Here is an 11,840-nt window from a genome sequence, read left to right on the forward strand (position 1 = left end):
CCCATGGAGAGATACATACAAAGCTGCGTTTCACATTTTGTGTTTTGCCGTTTTTATGGGCGTTTTTTACCACTACCTCACCTCCTGTGGATGGATCTTCACCAAATTTGGTACGGAGGTTCATTGGGCCCATGGAGAGATACATACAAAGCTGCGTTTCACATTTTGTGTTTTGCCGTTTTTATGGGCGTTTTTTACCACTACCTCACCTCCTGTGGATGGATCTTCACCAAATTTGGTACGGAGGTTCATTGGGCCCATGGAGAGATACATACAAAGTTGCGTTTCACATTTTGTGTTTTGCCGTTTTTATGCTAGTTTAACAATAATCTTTTGTTTTTTGACGAAAGGGTGCTAAGAGACGAAGAAAAAAGGCCATTTGTAGAAGAAGCCGAACGACTGAGAATCATCCACAAGAAAGAACATCCAGACTACAAATACCAACCCAGGCGACGAAAACCCATGAAAGGCATTCATGTGAACAACCCTACAGTAGAGAATGTAGTTGGAATGCAGGGCGCCACAGTCATGTTCAGGTATACAAAATTTCACTTGTCAATAATCAATAAATAATTACGTTGTTTCTCTGTCAATAAGTTTGTTTGTTTGTTGTTATGCACAAAGCTACACAATGGGCTATCTGTGCTTTGCCCACCACGGGTATCGAAACCCGGTTTCTAGCGCTGTAAGTCCGCAGACATACCGCTGTGCCACTGGAGGGCCTGTCAATAAGTACAAAGCTATCTGTGCTTTGCCCACTGCGGATATCGAAACCCGAATTTCAGCATTGTAAGCCATGAGTATGTTATTTCAATCTTTCGCTAAAAAACAAAAAAAAACAACGTTATCCGGAGATAAATTTCACTTTTAACTTTCATTTGAGAAACAACGTTTCCTTGGAAATATAAAGTGGGCGTAATATTATACTGAAGCACAAAGATTTAAATCAGATTATTTATGTTTAACGTGATTTTCTACGACTAATGAATTATTAATTTAAGTGGAAAATTGAACTAAGCTGAATATGAATCTCATCCAAAATATATGTATTTCAGGCACAGCATAAGAATGTTAAAGTTAAGAATTGAACACATTAATACTAATTTAGAATTTCACGGATTTGTAGTCAGCTAATATACATAGTAATATAAAAACATTAACGAAATCCATTAACTGAATACGGTAATGCGGTTCTAAAATTAGATTGGTTTTGTTATCAGCCAATAGAAATACAAAGAAAGAACAGCAACGTTTTCTAGAACACGAATCAGCTAATTGGTGAAATTTATGAGAATTAAGATGTATTTAAATGCGTAATATTTCGCTATAATTTCTTTTACTAAGCTGAATAAATATAAAACCTAATTTTGAAAAACAATATCTTTTTTAACTCTAAATGTTTTATTCTGAATATGTAATACATACTGTAAAAGGTTTTTACAGTTTCGGATGCTTATCTATCTATACACATGTAAATCATTCCAATTTTTTTTCACGAATCCCATTTTTCATCACTCCCACGCTTGATTTGTGGCATGCCTATATAAATGTTGTTTGGTATAATGGTTATAATACTTTGTGCCCCTGCTAGATAATAGCATTTATAATACTAACAGAAATACCCGCCCTCCGGACAGGCACAACTGCTAGTTCCTGCGGAAGGTTACTGGGCCTGCAGCCTTTTCTGAAATTGTCTGACAGTTCTACAATAATGTTCTCATCCTTGACATTCAATAATATTCACCATCCATCAGAAATAGGATTTTTATTGAAATTTTAGTTTAAAAATGAGCTATCATCACAGCATTACTTCACAGGGCAGATTTTATTGAAGTATTTCTTTGTAGAAGCAGTTATTAATGAAAGTGCCTTGCTTTTCTGTTGCAACACTAGTGAGATTTTCACTAAAGAAAAACAAATAATTTTTTTAATTTTGTTTTTGATTGTTATATTTGAAACTTACTCCTTTTGTTTGTAATTTTTATTTGTTAAGCCTGAAACATATCATTTTTGTGGAAATTTCAATTGTTTTATTTATTGCTCAGCTATAAAAATACTGCCTAGTTATAAAAATATTACCCAGTTATGTGAATAAATGCAACACGTAGAACAAACAATAGTTCAAAGCTGTTGGATATCAAAACTACATGGGTCATCATTCTTTCACACATATTTTGTAATTAGAATAGATGAGCCCAAAATTTTTCCAGTGGCGTAGAAAGCCCCCTTCCCTTCCCCCACGCTTTTCCATATGTGCCAGTAAAAACGCATCAAAAGTAGGAAAACTGCTCTCAGGAAAAGCAGGAGAATACATGTCATATAATCCAGATCCAAAGAGCTTCCAAGGTCCTAAGGCGAGCCTTGGACCACGGTCGTAATGGGTGCGTCTGTGGCGCACGTACATTCCCTCGCTTCGCTCGGTCAAGTAAACTTTGCCCCCCTCACTTCCCCACTTTAATTTGCCACCTACATCTCTGTTTTGATCGTTTGTTTGTTGTTAAGCACAAAGCTACACAATGGGCTGTCTGTGCTGTGCCCAGCATGAGTATCGAAAACAGTTTTTAAAAGTTATAAACACGCAGGCTTGCCGCTGACCCACAGGGGAGCGAACCAAATATACCAATTAAGTCAATATTGATATATTGATTTGTGTTACATTAACAAAACATAAGCTGTAGTTGTGTGTGGACCTTTTAAAGTAGTTCTTAGAATAACGTGAGTGTTTTTCTCTACATATCATATTATGTTCCAATGATAAAACTACCAGCATAATGACAAAACACTTTCGCCCAGATTTGAAAACATAATGCAGTAAAAAAGACTACGTACGAAATATTGTGGAGTTAAAAAAAACGTCAAAAAATCATGTCTTTTATCGCTGGAAATCGGAACTAATATTGTTACACACTATTAGGGGAAATTAAACAAGAAATTTGTAAATTGTTGCTCTTTTCAAGATTCTTGTAAACAATGTATAAGAAATATAGGAAAAATGAAACATAAGAAAATTATATTATGAAGCTTTGAAATTCACGTGTAAAGGCATCTTAGATCAATACTTGAAATAGATCATGTTTTAAACATTCAACTCGAGGTGTTCGCTATAAACATAAACCATACCTTTCTTTCATTTGCGGCCAGCTAGGGGGCGCCGGATGTGTGACCCAGTAAAGTCATGGCTAAAAAAAAAAAATTATATGAAAAGCAGAAACAAAAACGACATCCGCGACTGAAACAGACCAGGCACGAGCGCAAAACGTCACACATCTGTAAGACTAAACTTCACCATATTCCAAGCCCAAAGGTCAGGCACCAGAGGGTGCTAGGATTTAGTTTGTCTTTTAATGAAAACACATCCTGGTGCTTCTTTGCTAACCAAGGATACACGTGCGGTATCCTGTTAAATTTCTAGTTATTCAAGACCAACTTTGTATCTCTTGTCATTTAACACCTACCTTCTACTATTCCATAGTTCGGTCATCATCATCATATATATATATATATATATATATAGGTTAATCCTGTGTAAGTTGCGAAACTTAGCACTCACGGTATGCTACCATTATCTTGGTTAGTGGATTATGTTTTCTTTTTCTTAACTTGTTTCGTTATACAACGTGAAAGTTTTTACTGGAAGAATTGGTAAAACAAATCGTGAAAGTAATATTGTATTCCTGAAGTACTTGCTTCAGAGTTGAAAATTGTTCGTTTGGTTGAATTTCACGCTAAGTTATACCAGCGCTATCTGTCCCTAACTTTGAAACGATAGAATAAAGAGAGGGAAGGCAAGCTAGTCAACACCATCCACCACCAGTTCTTGTAGTAGTCTCATCTGACAGAATATTGGGGTTTGACCGTCGCTCTTATAACGCACCCATGGTTCTACAATGTGGAGTACGTCTGCGGCAACAGGACGCGAGCCTTGAATCCTTGGGTTCACAGTCAAGATATACTACCCGCTAATGTACTTAAGAGATATCGTTCGTTAAACAAGTCTCTTTGTTTCTGCTATCCAACAGAAGTGCTATTTATTCTATATTGTTAACATTTATGACTGTCATGCGTTATTAACCACGCATTTTTGTTTCTCCATCGTTACGACTTTACGTTAGCTTTCTCAAATACTTTAGACTAGCTTTGAAAACTAACTGTTAAGCAGGCCCACAATAGATAGACAATAGCCAACAAGATAAAGTTGAACAATTGTACACGATACCATTCTCCTAGGTCCCGAAGGCCTGTTGAAATATAGTAACTTACTTCGTGACTCTTAGTTGAACAATTGTACACGATACCATTCTCCTAGGTCCCGAAGGCCTGTTGAAATATAGTAACTTACTTCGTGACTCTTAGTTGAACAATTGTACACGATACCATTCTCCTAGGTCCCGAAGGCCTGTTGAAATATAGTAACTTACTTCGTGACTCTTAGTTTTATTGGGTAGCTATTATTAACGCAATTCACTCGTTACTCTTACACACAAAACAAATACTGTCAGCTACCCTCTAGAGACACAGTGGTAAGTCTGAATGCTTATAACATTAAAAACCAGGTTTCGATACTCGTGGTGGGCACAGCACAGACAGCCCATTGTGTAGCTTTGTGCTTAATTGCAAACAAAAACTCTCAGCATTAGAATACTACGTGAGGTACAAAAGGTAATAGCTCAGCTTGTAAGAAGTCAGTTTAAAAGCACCAGATTCTGATAATATTTTATACATCTAACTGCCGCAAATGAACCGAATGTTTTTTAGTGTCTTTGAATTTCACTTCTGACGATACCTCATTAATGTTATAACTGATGAATTTACCTCAGAGTGATAGATAGATATATGCAGTTTGTTTATTTTTCACAAACCACAATAAAATTTAAAAGCATTTTTCTTGCCAAAACATAAACCATACTTATGAAAATGCAGGAAAAATACATTAGTTTCGACGCTATAGTTAGGTTGGGATTTATTCCACGGATTCAAAATTTAGACATACAGAAAACTAACAATGTTTGGTCATTTAAATGAATTTAAAAAAATTGGAAATATTCAAGTTAAACCGTAAACCTCGTACTCCATAACTTCAGAAATTTTGTTTTTATGGTTGATTTATTAAATATCCTTGACCTAAATTTTGCTTCCGGTGCGGATTTTATTACGGTCAGTGGATAAGGTTCGAGGTTACGATGCACAGAAATATGTTTCTTTTATAATTTTTGTTTGTTTTTACTAGGATTTTACATCGATGCAAGACGTATTCCCTAATGTATTCCGATGCTTGCAATGTTTAGCAATCGAGCAGAAATAACAAGTAAAATAGTACAGTCATTCATAGTTTGGGAAGTAACTCAGACTTAAATGTATCGGATCGCATTAATTTGTGTACTTAACGTTGTGAATAGGTCACTAAAGTCAGAGAAAGAGAGCCCCACTGGTGGTCAGAGTCCTGTAGCTCCTAGTCCTCAACAAACCCCCTCACCGTCATCCACTCAGGGACCACCAACTCCCCCAACAACTCCAAATCAAAGAGAATCTGCTGTGGGAGGAAGACGGGTGATCGACAGTCGGCGACGTGTTCACCTTCCCAAACAAGGTAAATCTCTATCAATGTGATTTTATCCCGTTGATGATGTGGTTGCTGATTCGCCAGTTCTTCGCAATTATAATAAAGTTAATTCAAATAAAATATTGATAATATATAATCGGTGTTTGAAATATGCAAACAAAAAATACTTGCCCTAATTCTCAGTTGTAAGTGACTAAAAATATAAATTTTAATAATTACAATTTATTTACTTAATCTAGCTCACAGTACAACAGTTATTCATGAAATTGATAATATATCTATAGCGCCTAGACCATTACTACGTCTGTTGTATCCCACTCCTGGTATTGGACGAAAGGCCTCGTCGGCACTGGATATGTAGTGTGGTTGACATATTCTTCACTCACAAGTTTGTAGAATTTCTAAGCAGTAAAGTTATATCTAATTCTTTCAACTTCAATAGTTTTTGTTTCTGTTTACGAACACATACCCAGATAATGATACAGTAGTAATAATTAAGTGATTCCAACCCGTGAAGTCCCATTATGTAGCTTCTTCAACTAATTGGGCTTTTTCAATCGATCAACAAAACTAATACTTATAAATTACAAACACTTTGTAAGTAAAGGTTAGCAAACATATAACTTGGAAATGTAGACATATATCTGCATACGTCTGTATTTCTAAAGTAAAAAATTACCTGTAGCTGAAAGATTTATTTTGTACCTAACAGTGAATCTTTATTCAAATTATAGTTAAAGCTACAATGATTTGGAAAACGTTCTGTGTCGTTGGAATCAAATTTGGGTCAATCATAATATTCGAGTATGATAGATGCCTTTTTTTTTCTTTTCAGGTGAACAAGAAGGGCAGCCGATTGATTTCAGTCATGTAGACGTTGGTCAGCTTTCAACTGAGGCCATCGGTAATTTTGATGAGTCCGAACTTGATCAGTATCTGCCTCTTCAAAATTGTACTTTTCCTTCCTTCAGAAGCACACTCGCTAATCAAAATACACAAACGCCAGAGAGTTCGATAAATACTTACAGTTCTAACTGGGTCCCCAAATCCTTGCCGTCCATAACAACCACGTCTTCTTCGATAGAAACGGGATCCTATAGAGCTCAGTGTCTCATCCCACCAAACGGTTCAGGTCAGCAAACATTGGATCAAGTGCCCGCCCGTCTGTCCACTGGTGCTTGTCCAAAAGTAGGTGTTGTGACTCCACTCCCAGCCTGTAACACCATAACGAGCCGCCATTCCACCAGCCCGTTGGCACGCTACTCTTGTTCGGACAGTAACAGTAATAGTAGTAGTGGTGGCCAAGAAGATTCTGTCAAGTTCCAAGAACTCACACCGGTTGTGAAACCACGTGGTCGAACCTCCACTTCTGTTCTCATGGGAAATGCTGTTGATCTCCAGAACATGAATACTCATTGCAACTTCGCAGACGACACTCCTTTCAATACATCTCCAATTGGTTACGGCAGTCTTCCACCACTAGCTCCTATCAACACATCTCTATACGGTTACTACGGCAACCAAGAAGGCTCTGTGATGTCAGCGTACCAGTATCCTTCTTCGTCTGGTCCAAAATCCATTTACAGAGGAATGGGTATCTACGAGGAAGTGTGGTCATCATACGCTTAACTGAGGAATCATCTTCAGCTTTCCAAGATGTTCCACTGACTTTGCTGCCAAAGATAAATTTCTCCTCCCTTTTTTTTGTTTAGTTTTATTGATAAGCCACATAAATAGATCAACTAAACAATACCTAATTTTTAAGTAATCTTATTAATAAAAGTGATGGCTGGGGCGAATTAGTGTTGAACAAATACATGTGGTATAATACGCCCGAATTACTATTTTTATACTGGGTTAGATTTGTTCTAAGTTGTGTGTATAATTAGATGTAAGTGCCTTAAACAGGATGGCAACATTGAAGTGGGTATCATTAGTGTTATGATTTGTGCAATAACATTTTGTACGTTAAAAAGAAAATTTTATATTTTGAAATAGTGCAATTTTTTTTTTTATCTTTTTGTCGGTAGCCGATTTCCAATTTATAGAAGGAGAGCAAAATACTTTTATCCGAGGTTTCACTTACATCGAATTTTTTTTGTACAAACCAGAATTTACGTAAATGTCTATTGATGTGGAAAGCGTAATTTTAACGCGCTAAAGTTTTCCTGTGTTTTTTTTCTTTGTTTTTACGGAAACAGTTCATTGGCAAATAAGAAGTGTTAAACGTAATCAAACCTATGAACTCTGATCTCGTAATTTACAACTGTTTATAACTATTTATGGATGTTAGTGAGATAAAAAGTACCTGAACGTATTTTGAATGAGGTATAGAAGCATAGGGGGTAGGGTTGTAAGCCTTATTATTTTTATGTTTAAGCTCCTCTGTAGGACTTGCAATAAGTATATCACTTCGGATACAAATTTTCTAAAGTTTTACTATACAAATCGTTTTTTATCATTCGTGTTCTACATTTAAAAAAATAGTTGGAGAGACTCCTACTTCCTATTAAAAAGTTCTACGCTTAAACTTTATAACATAATTAATAATATATAGAGAGAGATATATATAGATATGATAGTTTCTGCCTTTTTTTCTTTGTTTTGGTATAAACTAATACATTGAATTCCTTATTAATAACTATAGAAACAGACATCAATAAGTATATATTCATATGGCAAATACAATTGTTAAGCTACTCATATAGTTAGCAGAATTACTAATTTCTTTGTAATATGCACTTTTTATGAAATTATTATTATTATTACAAGAAACCGAGAATTTGTTGAACTGTTTGTATATATGGCATTAATAATGTTGTCTTTATATTTTCCAGTATATTTTTTTTTCATGCTATATATTTGATTGAAATCAAAGTCTAAGTGTGGATTGTATCATGATTTTGAGAGTATTTTCAGTGTAACATGAAACATTTGTATTAACTTTAGGCGTTACTCAAAAATTAGTTGTGTATTACATGTCGCATGCTACTTGAATTGTTGTCTTTTGCAGATAGGTGAGATGTATATATGATGAAGTATTGTTGAAATTCAAAAATACAGTGCTGTGTAGCTGTAGCAGTAATTAAAAAAAATCATTAAATATAAATATGTAATTCAGTGTTAGTCACGTATTTTTGTGGGAAGGAGGAAATTTAGGTTGAACCATTTGATGTTCGAAACCCGTTTGGTTTGATAGTTAGAAAATTCGAAACTTTTTCCCGTACAAAACCAAACATTTTTATCTAGGTTTCTATCATTCAGTTTCCAGAGAAAGTGAAATGGAAACCCTGTATCATTTAGTTCAAAACAAGTCTAATTAACTAAAGAGTCCATAAATTGCGATCGTTTATCTTCACTCTGTGTTTTGTAACTGTTCGTACGTCTGTTTAAAGTCTAGATAAAGAGAAGTTCTTATTAGACTTTTATAATTTTTTTTATCTTCAAATAAAACATTTGGTGATATCCAATGCTGGCACATTGGATTTATAAAGAGGTGGGGGTACGTGTTTGCTGTTTGATTCCGAATAATTTTCCTGCCATTCTGGTAAATCATAATTATGTTTGATATGAATGAAAATCCACCCACACCCTCCCTCTATTTGTGGTAAATACGTTCATTTTTTTACCCCATACTCATGGGAAAAGATCAAAGACAAATAAATAAAATTGTCCTTAAACATTTTTTAGAATATATTTCTTTAAATTAGTTCCGATTTTCTCTGTCAATTGAGACTGTAGATTGTATTATTTAAATGTCAAGGTTATGACTTCTAAATATATGCCGGAAAATAGGAGCAGAAAATTAACCTTCTTGCGTTTTTTAAATCAATTTAAGGTCTTGCATTGATACGCTGGAGTAGAATAGCATTTTTTAAAGTAGTGATAAGATCTAAGCACAATTCTGAGTCTCGGCCTTTATAAATATAGGACAAACCAACATGATTTACTATTAATTCGTTATTATTTTTGCATTTTTAACGAAACCGCATTGAATTTCAAATATTTCCGATAGATGGCCACTTCGAACAGAATAAGCACATTTAATTTCAATGGCTACAAATTTCTATCTTTAATTACTCATACGTCTTCCATTGATTTTTTTTTTTAATCTAGATCAGAAGTTCAGTTTTTGTGGTTATTATTAGCAAGAGTTTTAAGAAACATGAAAATATTCAATGTGCATTACACGTGAATCTAAGTTGCCATAATACATCACACACTGATTTTTTTTTATAGTTCTTATACAAAGTAGTGGTTAATATGCCAGGCTGCGGGTCCAAAGTTCGAGACCGCGATATGCCGCTGAACAGGCTGCATACTTTCAGCCGTGAGTGTATTATGAACTTGATAGTTACCGTCTGAATATTGAAGTCTTTAGTCTAGCCGTTTAGCTCATGTGTCGCTTGAAGTGCCGTTTAATTCACGTGTCGCATGAGGTGCCGTTTAGCTCACGTGTCGCATAATGTACCGTTTAGCTCACGTGTCGCACAACATACCGTTTAGCTCACGTGTCGCATGAAGTGCCGTTTAACTCAAGTGTCGCATGAGGTGCCGTTTAGCTCACGTGTCGCATAACGTACCGTTTAGCTCACTTGTCGCATGAAGTGCCATTTAGCTCACGTGTCGCATGAAGTGCCGTTCAAGCCGAAAATACCAAACATTTTAATGAAACTCTAATTAGAGTTACTGGGTACTTTAGTAAGATCAGGTGTTTAGAACGATTCAGTGAAGACGTTATAGCGTTAACTAGGTTTCATTTGCTGGCTGCTGTTAACTTTTGTTATGTGGCATTATAGATATTAGAGATGATCAGTCTATCAAACTACTAAACATGTAGTGTCAAAACTGTAAATAAAGTTTTTGAAAATGTACAGATTCGCTCTGTTTATTGTGACTGAAACCGAACTATTTTCATTTAGTAAAAAACAGAAATACATAATGATTTCAACAAGCTCGAGCCAGTATAAAATACAAATTTCTAAGAATTTTACCAGAGCAACTACAACACATAATGACTTATAATACTACCAGCACAAATAATTACTCATACTGTTTCCCAGTCTCATCGGGTTTTTACTTTTTACCCTGTACAGTAAGTTATTTGCATTTTATTGTAAGTTTGAGAATGGAAACAGTCTCATTTTTTAGAATCGTGTAAAAACTAATCGCTGTTTTTATAAAATGTAAGTTAACATCGAACATTATTACGTGGTCCTACAGAATAGGTTTTGGGTATTAAATGTGATACCACATAACTCGTATTAACTGTTGTCTGCATGATGTTTGAACACTTTCTAACACGATTTCAGCAGATCCAGAAGGCCTGCTGGACTGTGGAGAGACGAGAACAAGTAATGACATTTCCAAGCAAGGTTGTTATCTGCTTAAATTACAAATAGACTAAGCAGATGAGACTGTACAGGTATAAACAAAATGCTTAAAATACTGAAATGCCCAATTCGTCCGCATATATTATGGAAAATAACCGAAACGTCACCCACACCACATACCGACAAAAGTTTCTTTATGGCCTGAGGTATTCGTTTCAGTCGAAACGGAAATGTGTAAAGTCAACGAGTTCCAGCAGACTGAAGTCACGTGATTAATTAATTTACAATGACTGGCGTAATAGAGAAAACGGAAAAACCTCACAAAATCACCAACGACTGAAATGAATACCTCAGGCCATAAAGAAACTTTTGTCGGTATGTGGTGGAAGGAAATGTGTAAAGCCAACGAGTTCCAGCAGACTGAAGTCACGTGATTAATTAATTTACAATGACTGGCGTAATAGAGAAAACAGAAAAACCTCACAAAACTTTCCTATATATATTCTTCTACTCTGAGTTTCTGGGGGTAAAAAAAAAAGTTTAAATGCGGAAATTATTAAAAAGCTTCTCATCTAAAGTAAACTAACTATATAATCGATTAGAACTAAAAGTAGCTCATAAATGATTGAAGTTAATTCATCACAGGAAACTGTCAAGAATACATAAAACCCATAATGAAGTTCAAGGATAATGTGACGGGCAATATACGTAAACGTTTGTTTGTTTGTTTGTTTTTTAATTTCGCGCAAAGCTACACGAGGGCTATCTGCGCTAGCCGTCCCTAATTTAGCAGTGTAAGACTAGAGGGAAGGCAGCTAGTCATCACCACCCACCGCCAACTCTTGGGCTACTCTTTTACCAACGAATAATGGGATTGACCGTCACATTATACCGCCCCCACGGCTGAAAGGGCAACAAAAGAGAGAGGAAGGGATTGAGGAAGGCAG

The 11,840-nt window shown here is 35.5% G+C and overlaps 1 protein-coding gene and 1 long non-coding RNA gene across 2 annotated transcripts in view; both read left to right on the forward strand.

Moving 5' to 3' along the window:
* LOC106461861 (transcription factor Sox-8-like) overlaps positions 1-7,773 on the forward strand; it is a 39,524-nt gene extending 31,751 nt beyond the window's left edge. Inside the window, exons 2-4 of the mRNA XM_013921726.2 lie at positions 351-536; positions 5,397-5,587; positions 6,396-7,773. Of these exons, the coding sequence (XP_013777180.1) occupies positions 351-536; positions 5,397-5,587; positions 6,396-7,189 (1,171 nt within the window). The 3' untranslated portion in view covers positions 7,190-7,773. The remainder of the gene's footprint in view (positions 1-350; positions 537-5,396; positions 5,588-6,395) is intronic.
* Positions 7,774-7,802: 29 nt separating this feature from the next.
* LOC111086366 lies at positions 7,803-10,434 on the forward strand. The gene is made up of 2 exons (XR_002611089.1): positions 7,803-8,627; positions 8,720-10,434. It is a non-coding gene; the product is annotated as an uncharacterized LOC111086366 (long non-coding RNA).
* The last annotated feature ends 1,406 nt before the right edge of the window (positions 10,435-11,840 follow it).

This window comes from Limulus polyphemus, unplaced genomic scaffold, assembly GCF_000517525.1.
Source record: "Limulus polyphemus unplaced genomic scaffold, Limulus_polyphemus-2.1.2 Scaffold1047, whole genome shotgun sequence".
Taxonomy (NCBI): domain Eukaryota; kingdom Metazoa; phylum Arthropoda; class Merostomata; order Xiphosura; family Limulidae; genus Limulus; species Limulus polyphemus.